The sequence below is a fragment of the Pangasianodon hypophthalmus genome, chromosome 13 (genome assembly GCF_027358585.1).
Source record: "Pangasianodon hypophthalmus isolate fPanHyp1 chromosome 13, fPanHyp1.pri, whole genome shotgun sequence".
Taxonomy (NCBI): domain Eukaryota; kingdom Metazoa; phylum Chordata; class Actinopteri; order Siluriformes; family Pangasiidae; genus Pangasianodon; species Pangasianodon hypophthalmus.
The window spans coordinates 19,709,666-19,729,881 of NC_069722.1; the positions used below are offsets into that span (position 1 = coordinate 19,709,666).

General features: G+C 40.0%; 1 protein-coding gene across 2 annotated transcripts in view; it reads right to left on the reverse strand.

Moving 5' to 3' along the window:
• The window catches only part of prkcbb (protein kinase C, beta b), a 106,842-nt gene that overhangs the window by 86,120 nt on the left and 506 nt on the right, over window positions 1-20,216 (reverse strand). For both annotated transcript variants that reach the window (XM_026916503.3, XM_026916501.3), the window contains exon 2: window positions 18,747-18,778. In XM_026916503.3, the coding sequence (XP_026772304.1) occupies window positions 18,747-18,778 (32 nt within the window). The remainder of the gene's footprint in view (window positions 1-18,746; window positions 18,779-20,216) is intronic.

Sequence of the window (20,216 nt, forward strand, 5' to 3'; positions counted from 1 at the left end):
ATCAGAATATATTTACTTTTACATATTAATTAATTTGTGTATAAATAAAAATTTTATATTAATTGATTCTACATGTTAGTATTTTTCTCAGTTGTCCTTCTACAGCTCTGAAATTCTTAACTAGCTGTGACACCTTAATAGTCAATACAGAAGAGAAAATTAGCCATTAATGCTAATTATCCAGTTGCTGTATTTACATTGCAAACATGTAAATACAGCAAGTTCACAAACCTTAGAGCTTCATAGTTTCTGGCACCAAAAGTTAGTGTCACAGTAACTGTGAAAAGGTTTGTGTCACACTAATGGTGGAAAATACTCAGCACAAAAACGAAGCAGTTTATGGTAATTCTGCAGAAACTGCATCCACAAGTGTGTTGGACTATCATGTAGTCTCATTTGGAACACAACCAAAGACATTGGGTGTGGAGATTTCCCTTCTATTCACTAGAAGAATCTCAACATTAATTTGCCCAAATAGCTTTTCTCAGAAGCTCTGTCAAGTTCACTTCTCTAAGCCATATACCTACAGTATATATATTTCTGAATATAGAAATATATATATTTCTGAATATGACTATAAAATCCCCTCAGAACTCCCATCAAATTAGCTCATCTTAACTAGCTGGCTAACAAGAACTGTTAAAATACACATGCATATATGAATGGCAAAGCTTTCCTGCTTCTTACGTCAATATGATGTAAAAATAAATAAATAAATAAATAAATCCTGTCCAATTAGGGTTTGTTATCCTGGAGCAGTGCATAACATGACTTTTTAGCATCAGTCAGTTTCAAGGAGTTGATCTAAATTCTTAAGAAATTTAAACTATAACAGATGTGACAGTAAGAATGAGACCTAATACCTATCACTGTAATCTATCTGCTGCTACGTAAAGGCAGTCTGTATTATTCAATTCAATTTTATTTGTATAGCGCATTTAACAATGGACATTGTCACAAAGCAGCTTTACAGAAATAAATACATTCAAAATATAAATTTTAAATGTATGAATCTATCCCTAATGAGCAAGCCAGAGGTGATGATGGCAAGGAAAAACTCCCTGAGATGATATAAAGAAGAAAAGTTGAGAGGAACCAGACTCAAAAGGGAACCCATCCTCATCTGGGTGACACCGGATAGTGCAATTATAAATAAATCCCTTCTGTAACTGTGTACTACATGGCCAAATAGTGCAATTGTGTAACCAGGAAATTCACTAGTTTTCACAGGAAGTCTGTTTTGTTGAACTTATTCACTGTTCACACTATTCACTGAGTGCAGCACTGTACGTGGCACTTGCAGTCCCAAAGCTATCATATTTGTATATAATTCTAATCCTAAGCCATCATAGCATAACTGTTGACGTGAATTGTGGTCCAAAGCCATCTTTGTGGTTTTTAAGTGGTAACATCTTCAGTAATCTCAATGATCTTCAAGCTGTCCATGTGGGGCCATCCTCAGCAGCAGCCAGTGATTTCCAATTGCTGAGAACTCCAACCAGAAGTATGGCATCAGGATGGATCAGCCAGGCTGGTATTATGACAGCTAGCTATTAGCATTCAGATAGTGTGTATCGTAAGAGTTATTATCATGCTAGCTAACATCTGAGAGATTAGGAATAAAGCTGTTGTTAGTTAGACTTAGCTAATGTTTTCCCACGTTCCTTGGTTCCTTGGTGAATTTAACATCAGTGACTAAAAACAACGTTTGATTTGAGGAAGATGTCGTTGTTGTTTTTTTTTATAGTTTTCTACTTTAACTTGTGTGAAGAATTTCAACATGTACCACACGCTTTATCAGTATTTGTACTTTTGTACTTCTGTACAAAGTAATTGTACTTTTACTCGAGCAAATTTGGGTACTTTTATCACCTCTAATTATAAGCTCAAACATTATGAGCTGTATGTCTAAAACTGTTCCTGCTTGGTGAGTTTTGCCATCTTTTAGTCACAGATAAGGAGAAAGTCCAGCACATTTTATCGTTTTGGCAGAAGCAAGGATCTTCCTCTAAGTTCAGGATATGAACTCAGTCACTAGCACTGAGCTACCACTTCCCCAACACGACATGTATCTAAATGACCTGACTGCACACCGTCATCAATAGATGATTACTTGCTAATTTGGGTGGACAGAGACCTGTCTTGCTGTCTCCAATGAATCTAAACAGCCACCTTGAGTAATAAATGAGACTAAATGAGTGTCCCACGTGAGTTCTCAGTCCTTGGAAAGTCCTTGATCTACAAAAGACCCCCTCACACACAGACACACACATACAGAGCCAGATTGATAGGCGCTATGTGTAATATAATTATCCCGGGTCCTCGTTAAAAGGAGGCCAACGTTAAGGCGGAGGATATTTCAGTGTCTCCGTCGCTGTCTGAACACTTCAGCACCGGCAACAACGAGGACAGGTGTACATTAGAGACCCTTACGCACACACATACAACCCATACGAGCAGTCGCAAGCATGACTGCTTTCAAATCTTGGTAATTTGTTGAACTTAGTCCAATATCAGTCAGTCCAGAAGTTAACTCAAACTTTCAGAGAAGGATTTAAACATGTGCATTATGTAACACACTAATAACAAGCACATTAAACCGAAGAGCCGAGACACTAGAATGAAGTATTCAGAACTTATAAAGCTAGGAACGATTTAAGGCCGTATTTAGAGTTAGCGACTCAAGTCCAAACGTTACGTCAATATTTATGCAGTGAAAATACTCATATTCAGTTTCTTTACAGACACGCTTAAGTTAAATCACTTGTATGTAGCTCATGCCTCTGAGGTCCAGTGCAAAAAATGCCATCTTAGCAAGTGTAAACATCTTGAATATAGTCAAATTGATCCCTTATTTCCTATTATAAGATTCTAAACCAAATATAGGTTTATTAAACGTATTTCTAGGCATTTTTGCTCATTTCAAGATTTCCATTTTCTTGTTCTATTGGCAGATCATTTTGCTTCTTTCTAGAAATAAATGCTTAACATAAGCAAAATGATCTGCCAGTACAACATGATTATTTCAAGTGTTTTACTGTAATCTTATAATAAGTAATACTATAGAAAATAGACTATATTCAAGATATATTTAATTGCCAAGATGTCATTTTTTTGCAGCGTCCCAGACCAGATTTTCTTTAGTAGAATTGTTCGAGACGCTTTAAAGGGACAAAACGATGATTCAGTCTCATATTTATGCATTTAATATTGGGCTCCGATGCCATTCCATAGTTTTCAGAGTGCATTTACAGCCCAAAACATACATTTCCGTTTACATGCTGTACATGCGCTGGACTTAATACTGCTCCTTTCTCAGGCTGATATTACACAAGAAATGCTCACTATGCTTGATTACAGTAACTCAAGTGTGAATACATGATGTTTCTGTCGCTGATGTTTTTTTTAAAATCATGGCTAAATAGCCTGTGAATCACATGAGAGAGAGGACAAACTACATCTGATAAATATAGTACGTTTATTTGACCGGATACCTCAACAAATTTCCGACATCAGAAAATTAAATCGGATGTTTAGTGTGAGCAATCAATAGTTACAGTGCAATATGCACATTAGACACCCGTTTGTGATCATTGCTGTCATCAGTGTGGCAAACTAAGCAAACTGAGTGCTGTCTGCTTGTCAGCATTTTCAGACTGAAGTGACTAGCGGCATCATTAGCCCTGAACTTTGGATGGTTGTGCACTTTGAGCATCTGCAGCATGAGGTATCGTACAGTGGGAGCACTTTGTAAAGCAATTTATGCTGTTATGTCAAAAGATCGAGTCATGTTGTGTGAGCAGTAGACAGATTAGTGTTCCCTTTTGAGTCTGGTTCCTCTCAAGGTTTCTTCATGTCATCTCAGGGAGTTTTTCCTTGACACTGTCGCCTCTGGCTTGCACGTTAGTGATCTAAACATAAATCTACAGATGTACGGATTTCTCAAAAGCTGCTTTGTGACACTTGTATCTAGTGTTAAAGGTGCTATACAAATAAAATTGAATTGAATTGAATCTACCTCTCTTGTAGAGAGCTTAACTCCTGTTTCGCACTGTAACGATTGAAGCTTTCTACAATAGCTGAGACTCTATGCTCTAATAGTCTGTTTCTATTACAGAGACTGTGTTCACGTTCATTTAAAGTTGAGATGAATGAGGGCAAATAAAAGTGTTCATAGATATTGTCTTTGTAGAGGAGCTGGGATGTGGCGAGGTGGAAAACCACTTTGGACACACCTCAAGCCACAAGTTACTGATGTCAATATGAAACCCCTTCAGAACCACCCTTAGGAAATGAGCAGTGACTTTGGTACCTATGTGTCCATCAAGATTATTGATTTTGATCAGCGCTGAGATAAAGAGAAGACAGATTGGGGAGTTTAAATATTAAAATCAATTGACTTGCAATAAAATCTAAAGAGGTGCCTTTAGCAACGGACCATGGGACAGAACTCTACTAAGTAGTGCACACTACAGGACGGGTAAATGAACGGTGCCTGCTATGTTGTCGGTGTGAATGGAGCTGAACTGAGGCTGAGGCTGTGGCGAATGTGTAGAGTTGTTGGGTATTTGGATAATTTGCATCCTTACATAAGCTACACAGTCATAGCAGCCATGATCTGTTTTGCATCCAGTTCACTCAGGAGCAACCAACAGCTTGCACTCACACACATACACACACCACAAAGCACAATTATACAGTATTGTGTCTGTGTGTGTGTGTGTGTGTGTGTGTGCGTGTGTGTTTTGATCCAACAAGACAAAGAGAGAGACACAGAGAGAGAAAAATAGCGAGAGAGAGACAGGGAGAGACGAAAAGAGGGAGACCTGCTGTCCTCCTGTCACAAATCCCCTCAGCATATGGCGGGTTTCCCAGCACAACATGCACTGTTCATTCTTTTATTGTGACGTGTTTTTGTTTTGGCTTCGTTTCTGTCTTCAGCCCTGTCTTACCATTGGTTTATTTCCTGATTGGGTTCTCTGTTTAGATCCTGAATAGTTTGGCTATTTATCCTCTCCTAACCTCTGTCTCGTTGCGAAGTCTTGTCGATTGTATCGCACGATTTTAAGCCTTGTTTTCTTTTCCTTATATGTATCTGATTATGGATTATCCTGTAACGAAGTTGCCTTCTTGTTTGTGATTATGATGATGATTATTGGTCTCACCCTCAATAAAGAAGCCACAGAGTTTACCCGCTTGTATCCTGCCTCTAATCAACGCATGTTACAACCTCATGGGAAAGATGTCCTAGTTCTGCATGGAGCATGGAGTTTAAGTTAAAGTTGATCAGTCACACATGTGACAATCATGTGACATCACCATTAGCCTTTCAGTCACAGGATGTGGAGTTTTGCATGAGATAGTAGTTTACATATTGGCTTATCAGCATTAGTTAAACTGGCCAGCTACCTGAACACAGTGCTGTGCAAATTGTTATCTTAGCTTATATAACCAATAGCTTTCTCATGTCATGTTGCTAGCCAAGTTTTCAATCAAGCTAGCTAAAGTGAGGCTGACTGCTAAACTGTATGTTATGCATGTCAAGGTTACTCCCTTTTACATTGCAGTTCTCATAGTGATGACTGTCCAGCGCTTTTGTTTGTTTTGCTATGTGGCTTTGTTTTGGTTTTGGTCCTGTCTCTGCCTCTGTCATGTTATTGGTCTGTTACCCATTGTGTTCACCTGTTTTACACTAGCCCCTGGTTAGATTGTCTATTTATATACCCTGTTGTGTCTTTGTTCCTTGTGAAGTCTCATCATGTATACATGTATTTAAGTCTACGCCATAATTCCCTAGTGCTTTATTTCTAGTTCTTTGTTTCTTGCTTCTGACCCTCTTTTGTTATTCCGAGCACACTGAGCACTGTGACTGATAGAACACTGATCATGGTGACTGACAGACCACTGAGCACTGTGACTGACAGACCACTGAGCACAGTGACTGACAGAATGCTGAGCACTGTGACTGACAGACCACTGAGCACAGTGACTGACAGAATGCTGAGCACTGTGACTGACAGACCACTGAGCACAGTGACTGACAGAATGCTGAGCACTGTGACTGACAGACCACTGAGCACAGTGACTGACAGAATACTGAGCACTGTGACTGATAGACCACTGAGCACAGTGACTCATAGAACACTAAGCATGGTGACTGACTATTTTTCAAGTCATCCAGGCAGGATATTGGGTAAAGTTTCCAACCAGCAATGATCATGCCTCAGACTAACTGACAATATTGCCTCTCCGATAGAACACTGAGCACTGTGAATGACTGGACACTGAGCACTGTGACTGACTGGACACTGAGCACTGTGACGGACAGACCACTGAGCACAGTGACAGATAGAATGCATAACACTGTGATGGATAGACCACTGAGCACAGTGACAGATAGAATGCATAGCACTGTGATGGATAGACCACTGAGCACAGTGACAGATAGAATGCATAGCACTGTGATGGATAGACCACTGAGCACTGTGACTGATAGAACACTGATCATGATGACTGATAGACCACTGAGCACTGTGACTGATAGAACACTGATCACGGTGACTGATAGACCACTGAGCACTGTGACTGATAGAACACTGATCATGATGACTGATAGACCACTGAGCACTGTGACTGATAGAACACTGATCATGATGACTGATAGACCACTGAGCACTGTGACTGATAGAACACTGATCATGATGACTGATAGACCACTGAGCACAGTGACTGACAGAATGCTGTTCATGATGACTGATAGACCACTGAGCACAGTGACAGACTGGACACCGAGCACCATGACTCATAGTCAAGTTATCCAGGCAGGATATTGGGTAAAGTTTCCAACCATCAATGATCGCGCCTCGGACTAACCGACGAAATTGCCTCTGCGCTAGAACACTGAGCACTGTGACTGACAGAACACTACGCATGATGAGTGAAACCACTGCCACTATTGAAACCACTATTGCAACTAACAAAACCGTGAGCATGGTGAATGAGAACACATTGAGCACGGTGATGATACTCTGAGAATCAGAGAGTGAGACGGGTGTAATGTGCGAGATGTGATGTTGAGAGTCATTTGTTCTCAGAGAGCGAGAGAGAATAGAAAAATGAGTGCTGTTTGATTTTGCCCTTTAATGCCGGTGGTAATGGTCGTTATGCAAGTAAGGAGAGGCTGCCTACGCAGTGCGAATAAATATAGCAGAATACGCACTGAGCAGAGAGAGGGGTCAGAGAGTCAGCGCCAATACACAGCTGTTCTGAATTCACACCCATGCATGCACATACACTCACACATACACTCATACACTGTGCTTTAGCAGTGCCTACAGCTAAGCACACTTCAGGTGTCCTACGCTTGCACGCTGTACACTAACATGAACTTTATATACTTCATCAGCTAACTGTGTGAGACATTAGACACAAACGGAATATTCTATTTATGTAATCGATGATCTGATAAGTGAAAGATCCCTTTAAAGCGGTTCATCTAAAAAGTGTCAGCTCTGAGAAGTCGGAGGCCACGCCCTCTTTACTGGAAATGACCGGCACAGAGACCATGTCGTTTTCGTCAACACTGAGACCAGTACACTGATTCCAATTGATAAAATAATCTCAAAAATGTGGCGATCAAAGACACTAATATAACAGACCTGAAAAAGAAACACATTCTTATCTTTTGATCATAGTATATATAAGGAATAAAAACATGACAGGATGTGCTGTTGTAAGGAAATACTCAACAACGTGGTGGTGTGATGCATTATCACCTTGAAGTGGATTATTTTCCTATAACAGCATGTCCCCGAGTGTTTTATTCCTCTTATACCACAGCAATTTACCAGCAAGTACAATTTTAATATATTAATAAACGACGTCATGCATTTTTATAGTTTCATTTAATGGTGTGAAACGTCCACAAGACAAATTAGCTCCTGTTATCACCAACAGCTATAAACAGTCATTCGGCTCTCGTTCTTGTCTTTCTTGAATTTTAATAAGACAAAATACGCAGATGGTGGCATTACATAGAAACCACAAAGAACTCTTACTGAACATTACAAAGCGTTGACACTGGAGACTCCTTCCATAAATGTGAAATAAAAATCTCCATACTGAAAATATCACAATTATACAACACATTTTATACATCAGTTCATAATTAGCATTATGTAGATCTTTCACCATCCAAGTTCCTGTGAATGATTTGTTACTATAGAAACAATAATGTATTACAACAAGGGCATTTATCTACCGTTTATCTACCATATATCTATCATATGAATCTATCACTAGCAACACCTTCTGACCAATCAGAATCAAGAATTCAACAGTGACATGGTATAAAGTTCATTATTTGTACTATTTTTGTGTTCTTGTTTGTACTCGTCATTTTCAGCATACAATATTTATTTGTCTTCATACATATACAGTATATGCGCATTATGCATCTCTCCATCTTGTCCCTGTCTCTCTGTTTTCCTCTCTCTTTCTATTCCTGCCTGTCTTTCATCTCTCTTTCTGTCTGGGTCTGTCTCTTTATATGCACTGTATAAATTATGTACGGTGAATGTCAGAGTTGCAGTCTGTATGGAAACGACCAGAAACACTGATGCCGTAGGTGAAATTCTCCTATGTGTGTATGTGTGTGTGTGAGTGTGTGAGTGTGTGTGTGTAGCAGCTCTACAGCAGCGAGAAGATGAAGCTTTTTCTCTCCAAGACCTTTGGCCATACCTGACCACCCACACACACTCACACACATACACACATAAGCACATACATACACACAAATATAAAAACACACAAAAACACACACAAACACACACACACACACACACACACACACATAGTGCAGGACTAAGGAAGGTGTGAAAGAGCAGAGAAAGGAAAAGTGAGAGAAAGAGACAGAAAATGGAACAGTGAACAAGACTAAGTGACAAAAATAGAAAATAAATATGGCAAATAAAATAAGTGCAGACGGAAGAGAGAGAGAGAAAGAGACAGAATTGGACACACAGAAGAATACATTTCACTGGACTTCCTCTTTCTGTCTGTGTTTGTCTCTCTCTCTCTCTCTCTTTCCTTGCCTTTTCTTTCTATCTGTTTCTGGTAATGTTATAGTCACTAATGAACACTGGTGTGTATACTGAGTTTTTATATTGTAAAAACCTATTTTAAATAATAATAAAATCAACTAATACACTTTTCTACTGTCTTTATTAAAAGTCTGAGATTTTCTCTCTTTCTCTCGCTCTCTCTCTCTCTCTCTCTTTCTGTCTGTATGTGTGTGTGTGTGTGTGTGTGTCCCTGTCCTGAGGGTAGAAGCCAAATCCAGAACAGTGATCACAATGCACACTGAAACAGAGAGAGCGCCGTCTCACTTCAAAAGAGAGAGAGAAACAAAAAGACGACAGACAGACAGACAGGGACAGAGCCAGACGAACAGAGAGAAAGACAGAGAGAGAGAGATACAGAGAGAGATACAGACAGACAGGCAGACTGAGACAAATACAGCAAGAGAGAGTGATTATGAAGGAGAGAGATAGGGAGACTGTGCTGATGAACGCGTGGGTGTGTTTGAGACAGAGAAAGCAAGATTAATAGAAATAGAGAGAGACAGACAGAGAGAGAGAGAGAGTGAGTGCAAGAGTGAAAGTGCCCATCACTCCATCTATCTTGTTACCTAGCAACTGAAGCAGCCAGGTGCATTATGAGTTAAATACAGTGCACACCTTGACTGACACAACCACACCTTCATTAGGACATACACACCTTCACCAACACACACACACACCTTCATCAACACAGCTACACCTACACCTTCACCAATACACCCACACCTTCAACACAGCTACACCTACACCTTCACCAACACACACACACCTTCAACACAGCTACACCTACACCTTCACCAATACACCCACACCTTCAACACAGCTACACCTACACCTTCACCAACACACACACACCTTCAACACAGCTACACCTACACCTTCACCAACACACACACACCTTCAACACAGCTACACCTACACCTTCACCAATACACCCACACCTTCAACACAGCTACACCTACACCTTCACTAATACACCCACACCTTCAACACAGCTACACCTACACCTTCACCAATACACCCACACCTTCAACACAGCTACACCTACACCTTCACCAACACACACACACCTTCAACACAGCTACACCTACACCTTCACCAACACACACACACCTTCAACACAGCTACACCTACACCAATACACCCACACCTTCAACACAGCTACACCTACACCTTCACCAATACACCCACACCTTCAACACAGCTACACCTACACCTTCACCAATACACCCACACCTTCAACACAGCTACACCTACACCTTCACCAATACACCCACACCTTCAACACAGCTACACCTACACCTTCACCAATACACCCACACCTTCAACACAGCTACACCTACACCTTCACCAATACACCCACACCTTCAACACAGCTACACCTACACCTTCACCAATACACCCACACCTTCAACACAGATACACCAACACCTTCACCAACACACACACACCTTCACCACAGCTACACCTACACCTTCACCAATACACCCACACCTTCAACACAGCTACACCTACACCTTCACCAACACACACACACCTTCAACACAGCTACACCTACACCTTCACCAATACACCCACACCTTCAACACAGCTACACCTACACCTTCACCAACACACACACACCTTCAACACAGCTACACCTACACCTTCACCAATACACACACACCTTCAACACAGCTACACCTACACCTTCACCAATACACCCACACCTTCAACACAGCTACACCTACACCTTCACTAATACACCCACACCTTCAACACAGCTACACCTACACCTTCACCAACACACACACACCTTCAACACAGCTACACCTACACCTTCACCAACACACACACACCTTCACCACAGCTACACCTACACCTTCACCAATACACCCACACCTTCAACACAGCTACACCTACACCTTCACCAATACACCCACACCTTCAACACAGCTACACCAACACCTTCACCAACACACACACACCTTCAACACAGCTACACCTACACCTTCACCAATACACCCACACCTTCAACACAGCTACACCTTCACCTTCACCAATACACCCACACCTTCAACACAGCTACACCTACACCTTCACCAATACACCCACACCTTCAACACAGCTACACCAACACCTTCACCAACACACACACACCTTCAACACAGCTACACCTACACCTTCACCAACACACACACACCTTCAACACAGCTACACCTACACCTTCACCAATACACCCACACCTTCAACACAGCTACACCTACACCATCACCAATACACCCACATCTTCGTCAACACAGCTACACCTACACCTTCACCAATACACCCACACCTTCATCAACACAGCTACACCTACACCTTCACTAATACAGCCACACCTTCATCAACACAGCTACACCTACACCTTCACTAATACAGCCACACCTTCAACACAGCTACAGCTACACCTTCACTAATACAGCTACACCTTCCTCAACACAGCTACACCTACACCTTCACTAATACAGCTACACCTTCCTCAACACAGCTACACCTACACCTTCACCAATACACCCACACCTTCAACACAGCTACACCTACACCTTCACCAATACACACACACCTTCACCAACACACACACACCTTCATCAACACAGCTACACCTACACCTTCACTAATACACACACACTTTCATCAACACAGCGACACCTTCAGCAATACACCCACACCTTCAACACAGCTACAGCTACACCTTCACCAATACACCCACACCTTCCTCAACACAGCTACACCTACAGCTTCACTAATACACCCACACCTTCATCAACACAGCTACACCTACACCTTCACTAATACACTCACACTGTCATCAACACACCTACACCTTCACCAATACATCCACACCTTCCTCAACACAGATACACCTACACCTTCACTACTACACTCACACTGTCATCAACACACCTACACCTTCACCAATACATCCACACCTTCCTCAACACAGATACACCTACACCTTCACCGATACACCCATACCTTCATCAACACAGCTACACCTACACCTTCACTAATACTCCCACACCTTCATCACAACTACATCTACACTTTTCACCGATACACCCATACCTCCATCAACACAGCTACACCTACACCTTAATACACCCACACCTTCATTAACATGTCACACCTTCACCAGCACACCCACACCTTCACCAGCACACACACACCTTCACCAGCACACCCACACCTTCACCAACACCCACACCTCAATCAACACACCCACACAGGTTTATCTGTAATATAGATAACTACAGTCCTCGTAACCCTTTCTGCAAAAGTATATCAAGTTCATATCACGGAAAAAATACTCTTCCATTTTAACCAGCATTTAAATTCACACTAATGTGATAGAGACTTTGGAAGTCTGTTAAAATTTAACTGATGAGAAAAAAATGTACGGTAGCTCATTAGAAGGAAAAAGAAATGAAAAAAAAAAAAATCCCACAGGCTACTCAAACTGATCATTATAATGACAGCTACAGCTGGGATAAAGCCTCACTTTATGTTTACATATGCCACAATATCATGAACCAATAATGCCATATACCCAGGAGGGGTACAAATATCTGGGTTTGAAGAAAAACAAGTTTATTTTTAGTCATCATGATATGAGAGTTTATAGTTTCCTAGAAGTCCCACAAATAAGTGATATTTTAAAGTGTTTGGATCAGTTTCTGCCATGGGCTTTTATTGAAAAAATTTATTAAAAAAAACCGTTAAAGAGCTACTTTTTAAAAAGTGGTGGGGACATTTTCTCACTAGTCCCATCATTAGTTACACTCATGAATTTACAGTACTAGCTTATTTTATGGAACTACAAGCTAGCTGTACAGTATATAGGTGAGTAACATACTCCAGTGATAGGCTCTTGTTGTAACTAGAGAGCTAATTTATAAGAGTTTTCACAGAGTTTTCTTCAATGTACCATACTGGACCTGAAAGGGAACCTGCTGCAAATGACCTCAGAGCTTTTGGTGCTCACAATATACAGTAAGTGGAATCAAAAGGGGACTTTCTGGATATTTTTCCATTCACGAGACCACTTGTCTGATCTACTAGACCTACAGCAAATTATATATAATGTAATTCAAGGTGCTCGCTTTATATGATGCTATCATTTTGGATGGGAGAACGCAAAAAGAATTGAAATGCCAGAAGGTTCTTGGAAAAAAAAGCAATGAAGAGAGGGAATTTTGTTGAAGAAGCATCAAATTCAAGTCATGCTCCATGCCATAGGCCTACATGTGACTCTCATGTATACAGGCATATGTATTAAAGAATTAATATATAGTAAGACTGCTTACTTTGTCCTGGGACCACGCGACCCCTTGGGCGGCCATTAGGCTATTTTTGTTTTACTTCGATATTATCTGAAACTATGTATGGACAGCAAGTATCAAGCTACAAAGCAAAACGTGACATAGTCCACTATGTTTTCACAAGACGTATGTAAAGTAGACCACAAAATGTCTAGAGGTGGACCGAGTATGGATTGCTTGTGACTCGTTTTGGTTCATTTGGGATTTCAAAAGCTGATTCATCAATCTGAGACCATTTCAAATGCTACAATGGACCACGTATGAAAATGGACCAAGTTATCATTTCTATAATCATTAAAAATATAATTCCAGCTAACTTTAGTCTGCCGCATAAGCATGATAACCATGCGATAGCGTGTGACCTATGTGTAAAGCAGCGTAGGTAACCATGTGGGTGGTTTTGGCAAATAGAACAGTATCTATGATGTCAGTAAGAAGCATTTTGGCAGGTATTTTTCTTTTTAGAATCAGTTTATCTAATCTACATATAATCTGTTATGACCCAAGTCTTTACATCGCTTCTTTCATGAGAAACATGTAACCTGGTCCAGTGTCAATCTGGTCCATACTGTGCGGAGACGTGGGAGACGCTGAGAGCCGTCCTATTTTATTAAAGTGAACTAAGTGAGTGAAGGAAAATCCCCATAGGAAAACGCAGACCGGCTGCGTCCCAATTCTCCTGCCCTCCTAACCTTCTTTTAATCCTCCGGCCTCCTGTCGCGCCCCGCATCAAATGCAGCAGATCAAACAGAGTGCACTAGATCGGCCACAGGTTTTTAAGGTCACTATTAATTCTAACGTGCTCACTTACAGCAGTGTTGCACAAATCAATTTAATACAAGATTCATCACTTAGACAAGTTACTACATATACATGCTTTTTTAGTTTTTTAAATAAACACACACACACACACACACACAAAATCATATGTAGTATTCCAAATAAAGCCGTCAGTGAATGTGTCTTTATACAGTTGTTGTAGTATATATACATATATAGTATTTTTCCAATCATCAGCTGTCCAGTTTTCCCTACTGTAGCCCACGATTCCTGTTCACGGCTGACAGAAGTGGAACCCAAAGTGGTCCCTACCGTTGTAGTCCATTCACCTCCATTTGCTGTGCATTCTGAAATGCTTTTCTGTTCACCACAGTTGCAACGAGTGTTTATTTGAGTTCGACTTCCTGTCAGCTCAGACCAGTCTGGCCACTATATATACTTGTATTAGTACTTGAGGACTTGTTAGGTTAGATATTGGACCTGAACAATTAAGACAGCGTAAAATAGTTTGAGCATCGTATGTTTCAGCAAATGAAGGTGCTCAAAGTAACAGATGGATGAAAAAAAGAATGAAGGAGGGAAGGAGAGACATTTGGACACACAGAAAGTGCTGACTTTTGGTGCAGTCATTTGTGAGTCCTTGGGGGTCCTTGTGTTTTGGGCATTTGGGACACATTGACCTCATTGATCTCATGGGACACATTGAGCTTATTGATCGCTTGAACTCGATGTGTCATTACCTACTCAAATGCTGATTTCCAGTGACACTTTTTTCATCAAGGTCACTTGTGTTGGATACTCTGGGCTCCTACTGATGAGATAAATTGCAGGAAACTTAGAAAATCAGGAAATTATGTATGATTTTAAACATGTTTGTCCATGTTTGTCCAAGAAACTAGGCCAAGCACATGAAGATTCATCATTAGAAACAATAATTTTTAGCATCACTCTATTTTTAGTCAAAATTTAAACTAGGTCTTTTTGACCTGAAAAGTACATGGGCTCATCACACACTCACACAGTTATTTAAACACACATAACCCAGAGCATAGTACATGCGATGGTCATGGGTACAAGTGACATGCCTCAACAACCATTAATGAACTTTCTCTGTGGGTGTTCAAAGAAACCACTAAAAATAATTAACCAAAGGAAGAAACACCATATGTGTCTGAGGACAAGAGAAAGCACATAGATACTACAGGTAGTCAGATTACGTTGTAGTGTATTAGCAAAGTGTAGCGGAATCTGTCCTGTAGGATGTAGTGTATGGTGTGTAGTGTTGTCTTGTGTTGTCGTGTTGGGTATAACCTACTATAGTATTAATCAAGTAACATTTTATTTTGCTCTTTTTTTCATAGTGGTCGTGAAAAATGTGTGAGTTCCTGCAGTTGGCTCGTGGTTTGTAACATGAGCTAGCTGAATTTTAAAAGTGTTTCTGTACAGCTGTAAACAAAATACGTTTTTGTTTTCATTGCATTGGAATCAGTCGCTGTCAATGACCTGTGGCTGATTATCAAAAACAACATACTGTGTAACAGCTGTTATTTTCACTCACCTAGCATTGTCTGTAGACATTTGTTTTTGCCTAGCCAGTGTTTATTGCAGAGTTTGTCGCTGCTACGTAAACTCCTCTTGCTAAGTTTTATATTAACAATGTTTTATCAGGTTACTTGTATTGTAGGAATAGGCTGTAGAGCACAGTGTGCAGTCTGCTTTGCTTTGCTGATAGTGGCATTATTAATCGCGAAATACATCCAGATCACTTTCATTTCATGCCATCTGTTTACTAGCGTGACAACGTACACTGGCCTTATATCACATAGTATCACATGAGCATGGTATCGGACGATACCCTATACTAGTATTTGTATCGATACATCCCTAGCCTATTAAGACCCATTCCACAGGTTCTGGATATTCAGATTTTACTTATTTATCTGGTTACAGAAACAACTGGACCAAATCCCAATTAATGCTTCATTAGTCTCATCTACACTCTCATCTCATATCCCATGTGTTAGGAACAAATGTCTTTTCCAATATGATTCTGCTTCCACCACCTAAAGTTATGTAGAAAGCGAAACAGCCACATGGGTTTCAAATACTGAACAGTTTTTTTATATAGGTCACACATGTCATGTCTAGTTTTAACCTGGCTTGATCCTAATAGCACAGTTTTATGGAGGCATACAGATGAGAATCTATTAATCTATTACTATTCCCATCTGGACTATTCCCGGTTGTTGGTCAATGACTTGTCCAGGTCGCAGTGGATTCAGAGCCTATCCCAGGAACTCTATGCACAAGGTGGGAATACACCCTGGATGGGATGCCAGTTCATCTCAGGGCACCATTCCTACACTCAGTCACAATTAAGGGCAATGTAGAGTTGTGAATTCACCTACTGGCATATTTTGGGGGGGTGGAAGCAAACCGGAGAACATGGAGGAAACCCACACAGACACGGAGAGAACAGAAAGCTCTGCACAGACAGTAACCCAAGCTCAGAATCAAACCACGGACCTGCTGTGAGGTGAAAATGCTACCCACTGTGTACACCAAAGTGTGACCTTGTATTTTAAATTATTATTTGATACTTTTTAAAATATAGACAAGACAAATGGATCCTATAACCCTCTAGTCACTGTTTTGTATTCACTATCCTCTGAAGCAACTATGATAAAAATGCATACAGGAAAACTGAGTTATGGCATGGCACAATGATGCATATCTGGATAAATAAAGAGCTATCTGCTTCAAATTGTACTCTACTGAAGGTTAAGTGCAGACACAGCAGGCACAATAAAATTAGTGCAGGGATGCTTACTGTGTCTGTGAATGCTAATGTGTAACCTCATGCTGTTTTTTCGGTTATTAAAATACATTCTGTAATAAACGCAATGCAAAGTATGATGTTATTTTGTTAACTGAAAAGTAGAATGAGATTTCATTAAACAGTTTAAATAATAAATGGCCAAAGACTGATAACTTTGGCCGGATTTTAAACATCTACCAATTGTGGTGCCTTGTAAGTGGTAATTTGCAAGTTGTAATAACGTTATTTCCCACCTCGGGACGTGGTGAACTTCAAAATTAATGCCAATTTTTGGACTGAAATTGCAGTACAGCAACAACAGCGGACAATAGCGAGTACATTAGTGAGAAGCTAGCCAGCTGACAATAACAAGCAGCTTAGCAACAACCTAGCTAGCAGACAATAGCAAGTAGCAGAGGCATCAAGCCGGTTAAAGTTAGTGATAACTCTGATGTTACTTTCTCAAAACAGTGATTAGTATGGTCAATATTATAGATTTAACCAATTACTATGCCTGTATGTTAACTGATCTAAAGCCAATCCTGTTATGAACTAATTTAAATCTAAAAAGTGGTACTTTACACTGTTCACAGTGTGTACAGCCATGTTGATTTGACGTCTCTGTGGAACGGGGAAGGAACTGGTAGTTGAGAAGACTACCCCAAGTTGACATTTCAAGTTCAGGGGATGTTTTCCATGGTTTTTACTAGTCAGGTAGGCAGTAAAAAAATCATGGAAAGGGAATTATAAGTTGCAACTTCACCGTGAACGCAGCATTACTGGTGAACCACGGAAAGGGAATTACAAGTTGCAAGATCACCTTGAACGCAGCATTATTGGTGAACCAATTGCTTCAACTTATTGAAAAGAGACAGTATTTCTATTACTACTTTAGAGTATTTGCTACATTCAGTACACCACCCAACACAGGAGGGTGCCTTAATGTCTTTTATACCATGTGTAGAGGAAGAAAAATCCAAACATGGTATATGCATTTTTTTAACCTCCTCACAAAAGCCCCTTAATCATTTCCTCAGTAGATTGCAAAAAAGTCCACATTTAGTCAGATATATTGGAAGACAATGGTAGATTGATAGAGAATGGTAGCCTCTCAAGATGCTTGGGATCCAAAATTGATTCTCTAATTTCAAATATGTGGCTGGCCCCTGGTGCTGTCCAGCAGGCTTGAAATCAGGTTGCTGTTTGGGATAATATGAATATTACCCTTGGGGTTTCCCTGAACACCAAGAAAGCCTCATCTAACTTATCCTTTCCACAAACTGTGGCTCATTTGCATGCATATATTAAACTTGTCCTGGTGCTGACAGATTTTGGAGTTTGATGTAGTCATCTTAGTCTGCCTTGTTTAAAAAAAAGACAGAATGATATTCTAACTGCAGCAAAGAAAACGTTTACTGTGCACTCCACACCCTCTCATTCAGTTGTCAGAATCCTTCCTTGATATAATACTAATGGAAATGTTAACTAAACAACATAATTTTTATTTAACTACGTCGCTGCTTCTTGCTTCTAAAGGGTGGGCTGGCAGAGAAATGTTTACTGGGGGGATGAGATGTAGCTTCATAAAAAAAGATAACGATCAGATTATAAGCGTTCATCTAAACACAGTCAGTGTTTCAGAAGTGTATACAGGGAGCCATGCTGGGCCAGTGAAGACTCATTCCCTACCTTGACACTGAAATCCTTGTTTCCCGAAACCCCTGAAACAAAGAGAAACAGTCCATACTCAGAACACTGCACTGTACTTTCATTCATACTTCAGAAGAATGCACACTTAAAATCCTGAACCGTACTTTTATAACATTTCAAAATGTGTGCACTTTCTTTCTTTCTTTTGTTTCCTTTTTTAGTGCACATTAAAAGTACTGTATTTCGTTTTACCTATAAACTTATAAAAATGATACACACTCCAAATAGTACATGTACTTTTAACATAGCACATACAGTAAATTACATTATTCATACTTTAGAAATGGTGCATTCTCAATATACTACATGCACTTTTATTCATACTTTAGAAACTGCACTTATACTTACTATTTTACACTCAGCTGCTACATAATTATTATTATTATTATTTAACTTTAGATATGGTGTACACTCAAAATTTATCCGTATTTAAGCGCATACTCAAAATACGAGCCTACACTGACTTTATCGTACTTTAGAAACAGTGCATGTTCAAAATGCTACATGTCCTTATATTATAGAAATGGCATGTGCCCAGATTTGAATCAGAACTTATGTTCATGCTCAATCAATTTCATGTGCTTTTATTCATACCTAAGAAATGCTGCTAACCTTTACAGTATATTTATACTTTAGAGATGGAGCATCCTCATAATTTCACCTAGGTGCATTTATTCTTACTTATTATACTTCTTCTTCTTATTATTATTATTCATACTTCAGATACAGTACATAGTCAAACTATCTGTGCATTTATTCACACTTAATATGTCATGCACATTTGAAGTTACATACTTTTGGGTTTATATATATATACTTCCGATAACCTAAAAGTATGTAACTTCATATATATATATATATATATATATATATATATTTTTTTTTCTTTAAATATGCTGAATGAAAGTATTGCATTATTGCATTTACATTTATTTAAAATCCATCCATCCATTCTCTGTACCACTTATCCTACACAGGGTCACAGTGCCTGGAGCTTATCCCAGGGAACTCAGGGCACAAGGCAGGGGACACACTGGACGGGATGCCAGTCCATCGCAGGGCACAATCGCACACACTCACATACTACAGACAATTTGGAAATGCCAGTCAGCCTACAACGCATGTCTTTGGACTGGAGGAGGAAACCGGACTACCCGGAGGAAACCCCCTGAAGCACAGGAAGAGCATGCACACAGGGCGGAGGCGAGATTCGAACCCCATCTGCAGAGGTGCAAGGCAACACTCTGACCACTAAACCACCATGCCCCCCTTGTTTATTTAAAAATGATTAATTCATTAATTGATTAATTAATGAAATGACTTCATGGTGCCCTGTGACAGACTGAAGTTGCATCCAGGGTGTATTCCAGCCTCGCACCCAGTTTTCCCGGCATCCACCGCGACCCTGACCAAGATACTGAACATGAATGAATGAAAAATGTATTATTT